The following is a 17,191-nucleotide window of genomic DNA, read 5'->3' as shown; positions in this document are numbered from 1 at the left end:
CCAAATTACCTCTATCTATATGGTCCCCCACTCCACTAGTACAGCCTGGTCTTTTACTATCAGGTGGGTGCAATTAAGCACCAATTCTGCAATCTCTTAAAGCAAAATATCAGGTGACTTTTCAGAATGAGCGGTCATATGTGTGTACATGAGAAATAACACTATTTCTGGCCATTATATGACTTCTATTCTGCATGGTTATGCAGTTTTCCCCTCTGCAGGCTTTAGCTCTGATTCTCCGTTTCTCTGAGCTACTGTGTAGAGCCTAACTGCGATCATGTCACGTATACATTGCTCGCATAGATAGGAGAGCAGGATTCTCCTCTTCTATCTCGCATATAGAAGCCACATTAGCACAGAGGACGTTATAGCGCAGTAATTAGCAGTGTAGCTGAGATTCCAACACTGGGGTGACATAGAAATCTTACCAGCAGCCTGCGTCTTTCTCACTCTGCTTTTGCTTCCTCCCACTGCTCATCCCCCCCCCTATAGACTTGTATGCAACGTGTCTATTACAGATTCATTCTGCTCCAGCTCCCTCCTCCCCTCTCCATGGACACACCCCAACTTTCTGCAGCCACCAATTCTGCTCTGTAACCAGGGACGGATTTTGCTTAACAGGAGGTGGTCAGCAGAAGGGAGACACCTAGTGGCAGTAAATTTACACAGAATTTATATGGATAAAACAACAACATTTTAACAGCAAGTAAATTACAAAGCAGTTCAATATCAGGTATAATATTAGCATAATTTGTTTGAAAAGTTAGTGTCCATTTGAGAAAGCTGTAATGCAGTCAGATGGGGCACTCAGCCTGGGAAGGGAGAGAGGCCAAAGCTCACACCGTGTGGGGGGACCGGCATTGCCAGCATATGGTAGCCAAGAGGTTCTGGTAAAGAATAAAAGTGTGTTTGGTGGTGCTGGGCAGGAGGCCTAAAGCCTGAAAGCACGGGACCCTGTTTTGTCTTTTCGGAGTGAGGAGATAATAAAACTGGCTCATGCTAGTTGTATGAGTCCCGTTGTGTTGGAGTAAACTTGCTTTGTGTGCCAACCATCTAACTGAAGAGGGTGATCCTGTGAGTGAATTTCGCTGAAAAGCTCACTTTAATACATATTGGCCCATCATTCATAAGTCTGGTGTTTTTGCAAAGGCGGCAGCTTGATTAATGTACACCAAATCTCTTGTAAATTGCAGTTCTCTTAAATAGTAACGGTCAGTAAACTTTTGACAAGTCATAGTGGCATGTCAGAAGTTTTGATCTGTGGGGGTCCGGGTGCAGAGATCCCCCACTGATCGCTAAAGCGAACGGGCAGAAATCGCTGACACAACTTCTTGGCCGCTTTGGCAAGCCTGGCCTGCCTGAAGACAGGCTCACATATAAAGCCATAAGTGTGCATCATCAGGCTGAAGAACCGCTCATAGACTTTTTATGTGTGAGCTCGTCTTTAGGCATACTAGAATTGCCAATCGCAGGGGAGACCACGCCCACTTTCCACAAGAAATTAGAAAAGTTGCAGCTTTTGCCGCTATAATTTTCCATATCATTATTTGTGTTTTTTTAAAAATAGGTATTACATTTTTAAACATATATATGGACAGACATAACATGATATCTGGGCACGAAGGCCCTTCTTTACAAAACACGCAACACGATGTGCTTTTCTTCAAGGATCTGAAGACCATACAATAAACATATCAGGCTAAGTTATAAAAACATAAAACCGTAAAAAAAACAAATAAATGTGCATTCTGCTGAAGCCAAAGTACCTACTCCAAACACATTAGAAACCTCCCGACTCCTGTTCCAAAAAGAAACTGACTTTCAACCTGCCCACTTTCAACCTGCCCACTTTCAACCTGCCCACTTTCAACCTACCCACTTTCAACCTACCCACTTTCAGTTTTCAAAATGATACCACTTTGTCACTGTAAATGGCATCATTAAATGTGTAATCTCTTGAGACATTTATGCTGCACAGTTTACGCCAAGAAACAGAAAATTGATTTGTAATCCATTGAATTGTTTTCAGTTTCATTATATCTATTTATGGAAAATGCTCGGTGACAACCACGTTGACTGCAATTACAGCTCCCAAAGCTGTTGCCCCTCTTTCTTAGTTGTGAATGTCAGATCTGTGTTAGTGGCACCCCTTTGTTCTGTTGAACGGTGGGTGCCCGTAGGGTCGGATCTAAGGCGCTCAGGTAGATAGCAGCACAATATATGTAGCACTGTAATGGAGAAAGGATATACTAGACATCCAATCAGATCAAGTACTTCAGTAATACAGCGGACTATACTTGACCTTAAAGGGAATGTATCACCTATATATATTTTGTTCCTAATTAAAACCAGATAGTGAAACAAATTTTTTTTTAAATTCTAATTTCTGTACATAAATTATGGGGGCAGCCATCTTGCTTGAGCTGTTAACAGCATTTAGAGATAGGCTTTACAGCAGCCACTTGAACCATAGGAACATGTGAACAGCAGGAGACTCATTGACTTCTATGGGAGTGTTGTGGGCATGCTCCGTGACCTGTGCAGGAAGGGATAGGAGAGGAGCTATGCCCATCATATTCTGTCAATGGTTGATCCTTTGTTATCTGTATAGAGGTGTTCGCTTTCTTTGCAATCCTGCCTGTGATCACAATGAGATGCCTGCTGAGAAGTGATCTCTACGGAACAGGAAGGGTCAGTCTATTGTGAGGCTCAGTGGCCAGAGTGAAAACGGCAAGATCTTAGAATTATTTTTTTTTTTTAATATAGATAGACATCGAAAAAGACAAAAATAAAAAATAAAAAATCACCAAAAATTTGTAACCTAACGGACAACTGTATTTGCAATGTGCTCAATGGACTTATTGTATGCATTGAATGTGAAGCATGTATTGAACACATCTGTTTTGTTTATATTGAGCACAAAAAAGTCAATGCAGTTAATAGAATACAAAAAATAAATACAATGAAAAAAAATTATAAGAGAACAATACATACCTTGTATGCTACGCTGTTTGATGAATCCACTATAATAAATAAGGGCTTCCTGGTGAAAGGATAGAGATCCCCGGGATGAAGGCTAGAAGAAAATAATTGGTTCGATAAGACGGGTACAAGAACAAACTGGCTGTTCTGGTGTTTTAAGTAGAATTAACAAACACCACATAGGCAGTATAACAATAAATACATTTAAGCCCTGGCACCTCGGCCATATATTTATTTGAAGGAGACTTCGCGTGCAGCATCAGAGGAGAGATGAAGGCTGTCTCAATCACTACATTAGTCGTCACTTGCAGAAAGATAACCCATTGCAGTCCAAATCCTCAGATCAAGCTATGATCAACAAGTGACATTATTGCTCTAAGCCAAGATCTATGACAAAGGAGCTAATACAACCACGTTAATACCCGTCAGTATGTCAGCGGCCTGTGCAGATAAAAATTCTGCAATCCTATTTATGAAAAAAAACAAAAAACTATTTTTTGGCTTTAGTTCAGACTAGAACAAGTGTGTTCTTGATAAAACTTTGTTGTTAAAGAGGCTCTCTAGGATGTTGCATTGATAATCTATCCTTGTCCATGGGCTGTGTCTGGTATTGCAACTCCGCTGCAATACTAGACACAGCCCACTGCCACGAATACTTTGGGGGACTACATTTTTTTGTAAACCTGGAGAACTCCTTCCTTTGACATCAGTGGGTGATGGGTTTGACAACTTCTGCTTAAACAATGCCAGTCTGCATCAGTTACCACTCACTTCAATGGGAAAAACATGATCACAAATGACCAAAGATGGATCCTTTTTTTCTCCTAATGAATTGATCAGGATGGATCCATTTTTGTGTGACAAAATGCAATTCAAGCCTAAAAGATATATAGAATGACTTACAATTATTACTGCACTATATTACACAATACTGGTGTAGCAGAGGCTGCATGTTCAATGCAATCAAAACTCTGGTGGTTTACCTGCAGTGCTATATAAAATACCAGGTGACGCATGATATTAGAGTGCCAAATGACAAACTCCGTATGGCCACATTGGTACTACCAATTTTAACAAATTATGTTTTTAGATATTCAATGTTGGCTTTCTAAATATGACATCCCATACCTCAGAATCAGCATGGCAACATTTGCGTTGCCGGTAGGTACTAGCATTAAGGTAATTCATGTTATAAGCCACGTCATAATGCATAGAGAACAGATCGGCATTGTAGGATCAGTGAGCCGGGTGTAACAGCATTATGTGCACCTGACTTTATGGCAAGCATAGCCTAGTGCATGGATTTGAAATAAAATACAAAGTTAGGCCGCTATACAGCGGTATTTGTCAGTATTTTGCATCAGTATTTGGAAGCCAAATCCGCGAGTTGCACGTACACAGAGAAAAAGTATGTTTTTGACCCTCTCCTGGTTTTGGCTTCCAAATACGGAAGCAAAATAGTGACCTAAATAATGGCATATAAAAAGGCCTAAAGTGATTTTGAATTTAGGTTAAAAAAAATTTGAAAGACTACGAGATTACTTGCTTGTTCCCTAAACTTCTACAGTCCCTACTACCAGTGAAATAAAACATGATTACTTAAGGCAAACAGCTTTCCCCACAGTCAGCACAAACACAATAGTAGCAACAAGAAACAAAATATAACACAAGCCTAAAGATACAGACGTGACTGCAGCCAACCCTTAATATCCTAAACCCACAACACAACCCATGTAGGACTCACTGGGGTCCAGGAAGCTGAGCTTTGTTGGTATCTTCACATTGTGAAGCTACTTTAGCGGTTCCTGCCTGTAATTTGGATGGAATAGGCTCTGTTCACACTGGCATTTTTTGCTCATCATAGGTTTCAGTATTTTTGATGGTGCGAAAAGTTTGCAGCGCCATGCTCGACATGAAAAATACCGGAATCACAATGTGAAAACCTAACAGACGTTATGTCAATGGCCTCAGTCAGGAAAAGTTGTTATTAGTTTGAAAATGGATCCACCACATACCTGTCATGGCATCGTTACGAATGAAAGCAAAGAAACTAGTGTCAACAGAGCCAATGAAATTCTTTCCACGAGTTAAAAAAAAAAAAAAAAAAAAAGATTTTTTTTTTTACCCTTTCCAGCTAATAATTTGGCTCATGGAAAGAAATTGCTGACCACCTTATTCCCTCCACGTTACAGGCAAGCACAGGGTCAGCTAATGCAGCTTCGCAGAGTGACGGGCCTACCAAAAAAAACAACAACTCACCATAGCTCTTAGAGGACTTGTCACTAGTTTAGTAATGCCCAATCTCCAAGCTAATTAATAGGCGCTGTCACGCTGATACTAGTGAAAATGGTGTCCCAAAATTTTTATTATTTAAAAAAGTTTAGCTATTTTTTCTAAATATGCAAATGAGCAAATACTTGACAAATGGGCGTCAACATCAACGAGTCTCCTGAGGTCGAGCCGCCTCAGACGCTGTCCTATCAGCATGAAGCTGCTTCACACAGTGTGAGAGACTGCGGTTGGTGGGAAGGGGGATCACTTCAAATAGCCATATCTCCGGCTGTGGACCGCCTAGATCAGATCTGGTGGCATATGAAAGACGAGATTCTAATCTTTCATATGACCCCAGTTCTAGATGCGACACAACCGGAGGTATCACCAGTTGAAAACAGTCGGGAATGGAAGGTGTATACTATATGATCGCACTGTGTTGCTGGGCTGGGAAGAGGAGAACTGTATGACTCTGATTGGACAACGTCATACAGAAAACATTACACTGCCCAGAGTGAAAAGAAAGAGTCACCTCCCATTTGACAAGTACAGCGAAATTAGCATATTTTGAAAAATGCTCATAACTTTGCAAATAAGTGTTTTAAAAAATAAATAAAAATAAATAAATCACACTGTAGTTATCAGCAGCAAAGCCCCTATTAGATTATTAATTCCCTATCTCTTAACTAAAGTAGTGACAGATACGATTTAGTCCTGACCCCTAGTGATTATAACATTGGGAAGGGGAGATAATGTAGTCAACTGTAGTCACACCTACATTTTTAGTATTTGTGTTGAGTTAAAATAGATTAATACCAATTACCTTTTTTTTCTGGGTTTTTGTAGCAATGGCACACCAAGACCTGAAATCCAAGGACAATGACATACCAGCCTACAAAAAGGAGTGAGCAGAACTAGTCTAGAAATGCTACGGTAAAATAGGAATGTTTCCCCTCACCAGTGCATCTCTTTGTAAGTTTGATTCCTCTTGTGTAAAGCATCACCATTGACCACGTCCCGATTACTGTTGGTTAGGACCCCTCCAAAATCATAAGGACCTGCAACGATTTAGCAACAAGGCAGATTCAGCGTGAAAGCTCCCCATCCTCCGCATGCAGTCTGCAGACCACTCAGGCAGCTTGAAATGTCAGATTTCGTGGTTAAGGGTGAAATCTGCCGGTATCTCATCGGTGATGAAAACATTTAATAAAATTTTAATTATTTTTTTTACATAATTTTCAAATGTGGAAGGCAGAATGGAAATTATAATCACATCAACACGTGATGTACAGGAAGATTTGCATCCCCAGATAATGAAAATTACACCAATCTGTTTATGCATAAAGCCACATGACATCTTTATTTATAAAAATTAAATTTACAGCAAAAATAAATAACCCAAAGAATAAAAATCAAAAAATCATATAGAATATAAAAATCATAAAAAAAAAAAAAAATATTAATTATATATATATGTATATATATGTATATATATATATATATATAAAGTTTTTTGGTTTTTTTTAAAATTAAATCTCACATAATTCCAGACTCTTACAATAACGAAATCCTAAAAATTACTAGGATGGTTTTGGTGACATCTTTGCAAATAAGGACAGCAAATATTTTTGTCGTCACATAGAATAATTACCTTCTGGGGTAGTTCATGGACTTGAATTTATCTTAAAACTTACACCAGGTTTAGGGGTTATATAACGGTTTGCGAATATAAAAGTTGTCAGTATATAATGTAAGCCTAATCGGTATATACTGTGTGCATTGCTTTGTGCTGCATCAAAACAAACGGACAGCAGCATTCATATGCATTCAAACCACTTCTAGTGAAGCTTGTAGTTATGGAATGAGATTGCATTATTCTCGCCACCAACAGGCCTCAGTGTAGGGGCAATTTAACAAGAACAGCAAAAGGTCTACCAATTCCATAGGAAACAAGGTACTCTTTAAATAGGGGAATCTTCTAGATGCTCTAATATCATTAAACTAAAGCGTGCAAGTGCATCCATTGAACACCCTTCAGTACCCAGGAAAATAACTTGCCGTTTATGTTTTTCCTCTCTGTGAGACCAAACTATTTTGGACAACCCGACAAGGTAAGATGTCCCCAGTTTTGCAGGCCACTTATTGCATTACATGTTGCCCAATAAAATCAATGGGACAAGCCGGGTCCTCAAGACGGAGAACTCTGCAATGGCACTCTGTTCTGGCTAATAGAGGGGTCAAACGTAAAGGCTATGGACACCATTGACATGGAAACCCTATATTTTTTTTATTTATTTTAGTGGTTACCTTGAGATAAAAAAAAAAAAAAAAGTTTCAGTTTCAGGCTGCAATCTTCATTTCTTCACTCATTTTCATACCCCCTGATATGCAGTTGAATAGAGTTTTAGACTATTCTCATGTGGATATGTCACTCCCAGTAACATATGCTGGATATAAGGTCCGCAAGTCAAAGATGCTGCTGCCTTCACTAGCTCTCACGTATCAGCACAGTTTCATTCTTGTGCTGCTTTCCACTTCCACAGCCCATGAGGGGGTCTCTTCTCCCTTGTGCTGATACACACAGATACAGAGGAATATGTGTTTTCAGCCTCCCTCCCACTGTAGAGTCTGCGTGGGTGCTCTGCTCTCCTCTCTCTAGTCTATACATAGTCTGTCTGATTCACCCTCTGATCCGATGTGCCTTCCACCTTTATCTACACTCTGCTTCAGTACAGTCTGTGTGATCTGCCCTCTGAAGACAACTGCTTTACTCCCCGTCCACACTGATCTGCCGAGTACAACCTTCTCCCTCTCCCTGCTACTAGATCTAACACAAAGAAGGGGAGAGCAGAAAGAGCTTTGTTAGAAGCAGTAGGACAACCAGCTAAGTAAAGGAATTACACAGAATCTATATAAAACAGTAAAACGGTAGGACATTTTTAATGAAGACTATTTAAAAAGTTGCTCAATTTTACATTTGAGAAGCAAATGAACAATTAAAAAAAAAAAATAGTAAAATCTGTGAAAAGGTGTCCATAGCCCCTTTAAGTTGTACTTGATCCCTTTTTGCTGTTTGAACTAGGATGTAATGTTTATAAAGTCTGGTAGATTGTTGCCTATGGGCTGACAGCATAGGGAAAGGGACAGATTTGTTGTGACCACACATTTGTTAACCAGGAGGTTCATGGAATGGTTATGGGATCATTTGGCTTGCAGCTAACTAGCTTCTTCTCGTTTCTTAATCACTACTTAAAGAGGCTCTGTCACCAGATTTTGCAACCCCTATCTGCTATTGCAGCAGATAGGCGCTGCAATGTAGATTACAGTAACGTTTTTATTTTTAAAAAACAAGCATTTTTGGCCAAGTTATGACCATTTTTGTAGTTATGCAAATGAGGCTTGCAAAAGTCCAAGTGGGCGTGTTTAAAAGTAAAAGTCCAAGTGGGCGTGTATTATGTGCGTACATCGGGGCGTTTTTAATACTTTTACTAGCTGGCCGTTGTGACGAGAAGTATCATCCACTTCTCTTCAGAACGCCCAGCTTCTGCCAGATCACGCTGTGACGTCACTCACAGGTCCTGCATCGTTTCAGACGAGCGAGGACACATCGGCACCAGAGGCTACAGTTGATTCTGCAGCAGCATCAGCGTTTGCAGGTAAGTAGCTACATCGACTTACCTGCTAACGCCGATGCTGCTGCAGAATCATCTGTAGCCTCTGGTGCCGATGTGTCCTCGCTCGTCTGACAGGATGCAGGACCTGTGAGTGACGTCACAGCGTGATCTGGCAGAAGCTGGGCGTTCTGAGGAGAAGTGGATGATACTTCTCATCAGAACGCCCAGCTAGTAAAAGTATTAAAAACACCCCGATGTACGCACATAATACACACCCACTTGGACTTTTACTTTTAAACACACCCACTTGGACTATTGCAAGCCTCATTTGCATAACTACAAAAATGGTCATAACTTGGCCAAAAATGCTCGTTTTTTAAAAAATAAAAACGTTACTGTAATCTACATTGCAGCGCCTATCTGCTGCAATAGCAGATAGGGGTTGCAAAATCTGGTGACAGAGCCTCTTTAATGGGGCCCACTACACCCACTAGTCCAGGCTAAGAACTAGCCTTGACAATAGGTTTCCATTATGACTTAAATTTCTACTAGGCAACATTGAATATACTACTAAACAAGCATATTACAATTTAGACAGATTTTTTTTAATAAAGATGATAGACTGAAGTAACTTATAGTATAAAAGAGAAGCAAAACTTTTCATAAAGAAGAAAGCAGAAATCTACTACTACATCACACAATTGAGAATACAATTTTCTTACTAATAGTTTGCAGTCCTCTGGGCATGACTAACAGCAATATAGACTAGATGTATTTTTAAAAATTTCTAAAAAACAGTCTGCCATGCTCAGCAGTGTTAAGCCATGCAAACTGGAGCTTGGCAATGGATAGCATGCTTCAGATAAAGGAATGCATGTTTAATCCAGCTGATGAGAAGTGATTTATGGATGCAGATCTTTGATCGCTCTTCTGGGATTTACAATTGTTTCAATGTCATGGTTCAAGCAAAGCCTCACCCAAATGGATTCTAAAACGCGCACATGAGTATTGAGTTTCTGGGTATTGGGAGTCATTAACACAAAGGAAATAATTGTGTAAATTGTTTATATCCCCAAATGAGGTTATTGCACTCCTCACCTACCTCACACCATCGGTGGCCATTTAGACAAATTATCGGTATACTTAAAGCTTAGCCCAAGATTAATTTATAATTGTTTAGTAGGATTCTGTAAACGCACTAGTTCCCCAATGCATTTCTATGATTGGAACGACGCCAATTTAGATAACGGAACCGCAGAGGGAAAATCAAAATCCCCAAGGCCTTATTAAGATAGTCTATTCTTCTACTTTTGATGGTATAATTGTATTTTGATGCCATTGAATTTGCACCTGTGACATTCTGCCTTTATTTATAATTGAATAAAAAATAATTTAAGGTCACTCTGCAGCCCATCAGCAGACAGAGTTTGTTTTATGACAGCTTATGTCTGCTGCAGTATAGGCAGAATACAAGTCACGTTAAAAAAAATAAAAGTCTGTATCCTGCTGCAAAGATTCACAGGGCACATGGAGATCCCTAATATACACGCATAGTCAAAGCCTTAGTAGACGATGTTTAAGTAATAATCACATTTCTGAGAAAATGTTGTTAGCGATATACCTCCAAGATTTTGCTTTACTATATTGGTTCACCAAATATTTTAAAAAGACCTGCTTTTTGGAAGTTGACGGCTTTGCATTAATGAAATGTGATGAGACAGATGAGCAATGGCAGCCGTGTTAAGATATGAATGTTGTGTTAGCCCCTGCACCACTGGAGGGGCCTGTATTACACAGCAGCAAACTAGCAATGCTCAAGACAAGCAGTCCTGTACATGCAGGTCAGGCTGCTCCAGCAGTGAGGAGCTCAACGCACAGCATGGAATAAAGAGAATTGAAGCCCTGTGAATGACAGGGAGCATTCCTTTATCGTACCTTCATAGTCAGAGCGACCTGTTGGGAAGACTCCCGTGGCAGACAGGTAAATCAGAAGGGCACTGTTTGCAGGCAACTCCTATAAAGGAAAAACAGTGATGGGGAAACGTATGTTATAGGATCATTAAAAAAAAAAAAAAAAAAAAAAAGAAAATTTATATATACACATACATACACACTACCGTTCAAAAGTTTAGGGTCACCCAGACAATTTTGTGTTTTCCATGAAAACTCACTTCTATTTATCAAATGAGGTGCAAAATGACTAGAAAATATAGTCAAGACATTGACAAGGTTAGAAATAATGATTTTTATTTCAAATAATATTTTTCTCCTTCAAACTTTGCTTTCGTCATAGAATGCTCCGTTTGCAGCAATTACAGCATTGCAGACCTTTGGCATTCTAGCTGTTAATTTGCTGAGGTAATCGGGAGACTTATCGGCGTTTGCAGGTAAGTCGATGTAGCTACTTACCTGGAAACGCTGATGCTGCTGCAGAATCAACTGTAGCCTCTGGTGCCGATGTGGCCGACACGATGCAGGACCTGGGGCAGGAAGTGAGTGACGTCACAGCGTGATCTCTCGAGAACACGCTGGGCGTCTGCACTGCCAGAAGCTGGGCGTTCTGAAGAGAAGTGGATGATACTTCTCGTCAGAACGCCCAGCTAGTAAAAGTAGTAAAAACGCCCCGATGTACACACATAATACAAGCCCACTTGGACTTTTACTTTAAACACGCCCACTTGGACTTTTGCAAGCCTCATTTGCATAAATACAAAAATGGTCGTTTTTTTAAAAATAAAAACGCTCGTTTTTTTTAAAATAAAAACGTTACTGTAATCTACATTGCAGCGCCGATCTGCTGCAATAGCAGATAGGGGTTGCAAAATCTGGTGACAGAGCCTCTTTAATATTTTCCTTTTATTAGCCAGTCTCAGATATGGCTTTTTCTTTGCCACTCTGCCCTGAAGGCCAGCATCTCGGAGTCGCCTCTTCACTGTAGACGTTGACACTGGCGTTTTGCGGGTACTATTTAATGAAGCTGCCAGTTGAGGACCTGTGAGGCATCTATTTTTCAAACTAGAGACTCTAATGTACTTGTCTTGTTGCTCAGTTGTGCAGCGGGGCCTCCAACTTCTCGCTCTACTCTGGTTAGAGCTCGTTTGTGCTGTCCTCTGAAGGGAGTAGTACACACCGTTGTAGGAAATCTTCAGTTTCTTGGCAATTTCTCGCATGGAATAGCCTTCATTTCTAAGAACAAGAATAGACTGTCGAGTTTCACATGAAAGCTCTCTTTTTCTAGCCATTTTGAGAGTTTAATCGAACCCACAAAAGTAATGCTCCAGATTCTCAACTAGCTCAAAGGAAGGTCAGTTTTATAGCTCCTCTAAACAGCAAAACTGTTTACAGCGGTGCTGACATAATTGCACAAGGGTTTTCTAATCATCCATTAGCCTTCTAACACAGTTAGCAAACACAATGTACCATTAGAACACTGGAGTGATGGTTGCTGGAAATGGGCCTCTATACACATATGTAGATATTGCATTAAAAACCAGACGTATACAGCTAGAATAGTCATTTAGCACATTAACAATGTATAGAGTGTATTTCTGATTAAATTAATGTTATCGTCATTGAAAAAAACTGCTTTTCTTGCAAAAATAAGGACATTTCTAAGTGACCCTAAACTTTTGAACGGTAGTGTATATATATATATATATATATATATATATATATTTATTTTTTTATATACGCACACATATATACGTACACACATACATAAATGTATTTTTTTTACAGAATAAAAAAATATAGTAAAATCTGTGTCCCTCAGTGTACATTACAACTCCAATATACTGTACTTTTACATAATTTTTCTTTTTAGGTAGTTATATCTGCCAGCTATATTATTAAACCCACATAGTAGGAGAAACACCATGCTACCCAGACTCACTTCTTTTTCAACTTGCAGCTCTTGGTAGCAGGGTTCCCCTCTATTACCTCCATTTGCCATATTTGGATTATTTTCCTATTTTAAAAAAAAATACACTTAAAAACGCACATAAGACTATACTGCCCAAAGTATGTGGACATGTGATCATTACACCTATATGAGCTTGTTAGAGATCCCTTTTCCAAACCACTCTCCTGTGAAGGCTGTCCACAAGATCTGGAGTGTGTCTGTGGGAATTTCTGCTCAGTCAGTCAAAAGAGCATTTGCGAGGTCAGACACTGATGTTAGTTTCGCTTGCAGTCGGCATTCCAATTTATCCAAAAGATTTTAGATCAGAATGAGGTGAGTGATATGTGCGGGCCCACTCGAGCTCCTCCACACTAATCTCTTTAGGTTAGGGCAACACGGTGGCTTTGACCGTGGCACAACAGTGGCAAAAAATCTATCAGATTTGGATTTCTTGCACCTGTCATGTCACTGTTGCGGCAAGCTTCGGGTCTCAACGCGACCACATTCACTTTCGTTCATTGTGATGCAGACAGGGCGACACAGATCTTTGGTTGCGCAACCTGCGTCGCGGCAAAAGTTGCCGTGTAGCCCTAGCCTTACTGGAAATAAGGAGCCTAGCCGAAACCCTGAAAAACAGCCCAGTTATCCATCCGCCACCAAATTTTACAATAGGCACTATGCATTCCAGTATGTAGCATTCTCCAGACATCTGCCCAACACGGATTCCTCCATCAGACTGTCAGATAAGAGAAATGTGATTGATCACTCCAGAGAACATGTTTACACTGCTCCAGTGTCCAGTGGCGGCGTGCTTTACACCACTACAGTCAACACTAAGACTTGTGTGCAGATACTCGACCATAGAAAACCATTTCATGAAGCTCCAGACGGAGAGTTCTTGTGCTGATGTCACTTCCAGGAGCAGTTGGGATCTCTGTAGTGAGTGATGCAGCAGAAGAGGGGAGATATTTACACACCACCTGCTTCAGCACTCAGCGGCCCTGCTCGGAGGTCGTGTGGTCTATTGGTTTGTGGCTGAACTCGTTACTGCTAGACTCTTCCACTTCACAATAACACTTATAGCTGTCCTGGCCAGATCTAGTTGATCAGAAATCTTACAAACGGACTTGTGGCAAAGGTGGCATCCTATGTGCCACGTTTAGTCACAGAAATCTTCAGTACGACCCATATTACTACCAATGTTGGTCTATGGAGATTGCATGGCTATTTGCAAGGATTGTGACTGAAACACCTGAACGCCATTAGGAGGGTGTTCACATACTTTTGGCCATACAGGCCAACCTAAATGCCCCACTCACAGGTATTAGGGCAGTACAAAAGGCAGGCAGCACCCATGAGGGTTAATTGAATTTTACGGTCAAGGTTGTATATTCGTTCTCAAGCATCACATTGCTCTGTAGGAGTAAGGGTATGTTCACACGGCTTATTTACGGACGTAATTCGGGCGTTTTACGCCTCGATTTACGTCCGAAAATGCACCTCGATAGCGTTGGCAAACATCTGCCCGTTCATTAGAATGGGTCTTACGATGTTCTGTGCACACGGTCTTTTTTTTTACGCGCCGATGTCAAAAGGCGGCGCGTAAAAAAGACGCCCGCATCAAAGAAGTGCCTGTCACTTCTTCAGACGTAATTGGAGCAGTTTTCCATTGACTCGATGGAAAAGCAGCTCCAATTACGCCCGTAATTGACGCAGCGAAAAACGCCTGCACATGCCATTACGGCTGAAATTACGGAGCGGTTTTCTCCTGAAAACAGCCCCGTAATTTCAGCCGTTACGGACGCTGCCGTGTGAACATACCCTAAGAGTAATATTGCTTGAAGTGGTGAATCTACAGGATCTGATAACCTAGTGTTAATTATTCAGACCTGTAATTATTCTCAATTTCCAACCAAACTCACTGCTACTAATAACAGTCTTGTTGATTTTTACCCGAGATCATTATTGGCTTTGAAATATTTTCATGCCCCACATTTAAAAAAGTTTATTGGGCCACGAACAAAGCTAAAATTCCTTAAATTATTAATGTCACATTTCCTAATGGAATAAAAGATTTTGCTTCATTATTTTATAAAGTGCATTTGTTTTGCTTGTTTGATATAGAGGATAATGAAATAACAAAATTATTTTTCTTTTAGAACATATAATTATTTAGATAACAGACCTTCAAATGAAAGTTGCGGTTTTGGTACCTGGTAAGACTATTAGAATAGCATAAAATCAAATCTAACTCTAAAGTGAAAGTGGTCACCTATTCCCCTTATACTTACCTAGTGCCCGCCGTTTTGGAGAACCATGGGGTCTTCAAGTGGTGGACTCCACCACACCTGCCCGTGTAATTCCCAAGCAGCAGTGGTCATAAGCTGCCTGGGATCCTGTGCAGTAAATAACTCTTCATGGGAAAGGGTAACCTACTTTTTTGGGGTAGATGCAGACCGCTGTAATTCCCTGTAAGGAGGGCGGGGGTAGCCCTCCCCTTGAATACACTTGACTCATAATTTAAAGTCCATTGTGTTCTTTGATCGCTCCTATTAGCCAAACGGCACAATACTTTATTACCGTTTTGGAGAACGAACAGATCCCTGTAATAAGCTGCCATTACCTAGGGCTTAAACTTTAAATTTCTGTTACATCAGGCATAACAACAACCATGTCCAGATATTTCTGTTACATAATTGTTATGGCCCCCCCCTAGTGTTCTCTTGAATCCCTTCTATGAATGTCCTCCTAATATGCCCAGTGCCCCTGAGTAGAAGATGCTTTTAGTGCACCAATTCTTATTGGCTGGCCTGCACAATAGCATGAATCACTTGGGCCACCAGTGTACAAAATGATCTGGCCAGTGGGATAAATCTACTGGGCCTGTGCATTTACTGAACACATTAGTTGGACGTCCAGAGACCGAATCAAAAAGGAACATCAGGATGCCATAACAAGTATGCAAAAGCAAGATCTAGAAATGGAATCATTAAAAAAAATGCTGCTAATTGAAAACTTGTTATTTTGCCTGATCCAACAGAGAAACGTAATATTAATCGTGGGACAACCCCTTTAATAGGGCAATTGGATAGGGATTTTCTTAGTGAGACAATCCCTTTAAGACTGGTGCGATGTGACCTACCATGTGCAAAGGCCTCTTACAAACATTGCCTGAGACAACCCCTAAACATGCACTAACCTTGAAAGATGCTGCAAGGAAGGTATATAGTTGACTGAAAGTTGGCTTATAGAGAAGATATTTATGTGGGTTCTCCCGTTTTGTAGGCTTCTCAGCAGGATCCTGTTAAACAGATGTGGCAAGGATGAAAAAATGCCACCAATATGATAGATCGAGATAGATATATAATACTAGATAATGTATCCTTTATATGTATATAATAAGGCCTTATGCACACAAACATGTTCGGTCCGTGACATACGGACCGCATGTTGGACACATTTCCCAGGCCGGGCTCCTAGCATCATAGTTATGTACGACGCTAGGAGTCCCTGCCGCTCTGTGGAACTACTGTCCCGTACTGAAAACATGATTACAGTACGGGACAGTAGTCCCGTGGGTAGGAAGTGACTCTCGGAGTCATACATAACTAGGATGCTAGGAGCCCGGCTCCCTGAATGGCGTTCGGCCTGGGAAATGCGGCCTGTATATCACGGACTGAACACGGTCGGGTACATGAGGCCTAAGCTTTCCTACACAGAACATTTAGCTACCTGCAATCCTGGCTTATTCATTTGAGAGGTCAGGTTCATCGGTTCTCTCTCCAGAGCTTGTAACATTCGGAACATGTCAATTGTCAGCTCACTGAACTTCACCTGTGGTGGAACGGGAAATAATAATAATTCTTGATTTATATAGCGCTAGCATGTTCCCCAGCACTTTACAATTCAGAGAGAACATGTACAAACAATATCAGACATTACATAGTGACAAAACGAAACAAAATCAAAGAGGAGTGAGGACGCTGCTCACAAGAGCTTACAATCTATGAGGAAATAGTTCTGCCTGAGAAAGACAGTCCGGCGTTGAAACGCGTAGCAATCTGTTTACCTTGCTTTTATGCAATAAACCAACTTTTATCAACCAAGCAGCGCCTACAGTAGCCCTCTTTTTTATTTTATTTTCTTTACAATGAGGAAATAGGGGGAGACCCAATGTAAAAAGTGCTTGTTCAGTACAATGGTCCAACCGTCTTGCAGTTCACATAAAGCTGCATGAGTTGGTCACCAGCCAGTATCTGTGTATGACATGAAGTGCATTAGGGTGAGGAGGATACTGCTGAATGAAGGGCTCAGTTTCTGATGGCTAATGTAATAGTGGGGGAACGTAAAGGAAAGGAGTCGGATTAGGGCATGTGATGGGCCGGTCTAAAAAGGTGTGTTTGAATGGCGTGCTGAAAATGTT

The 17,191-nt window shown here is 40.6% G+C and overlaps 1 protein-coding gene across 3 annotated transcripts in view; it reads right to left on the bottom strand.

The window, feature by feature from the left end:
- The window catches only part of SCAI (suppressor of cancer cell invasion), a 118,712-nt gene that overhangs the window by 13,433 nt on the left and 88,088 nt on the right, over positions 1-17,191 (bottom strand). For 2 of the 3 annotated variants that reach the window (XR_012850318.1, XM_075835494.1), the window contains exons 9-14: positions 16,501-16,602; positions 15,968-16,069; positions 12,760-12,834; positions 10,803-10,881; positions 6,212-6,311; positions 2,995-3,076 (exon numbers count right to left, since the gene is read on the bottom strand). Coding sequence is in view for 2 of the 3 variants with exons in the window: in XM_075835494.1 (XP_075691609.1) it covers positions 2,995-3,076; positions 6,212-6,311; positions 10,803-10,881; positions 12,760-12,834; positions 15,968-16,069; positions 16,501-16,602 (540 nt within the window). In the remaining variant the exon portion in view is untranslated. The remainder of the gene's footprint in view (positions 1-2,994; positions 3,077-6,211; positions 6,312-10,802; positions 10,882-12,759; positions 12,835-15,967; positions 16,070-16,500; positions 16,603-17,191) is intronic. The other variant, XM_075835495.1, reaches the window with a different exon arrangement.

The sequence above is a fragment of the Rhinoderma darwinii genome, chromosome 8 (genome assembly GCF_050947455.1).
Source record: "Rhinoderma darwinii isolate aRhiDar2 chromosome 8, aRhiDar2.hap1, whole genome shotgun sequence".
In the NCBI taxonomy this organism is placed as follows: domain Eukaryota; kingdom Metazoa; phylum Chordata; class Amphibia; order Anura; family Rhinodermatidae; genus Rhinoderma; species Rhinoderma darwinii.
Note: the sequence above shows the minus strand (reverse complement) of the source record. Positions and strands in the feature narration are given on the sequence as shown.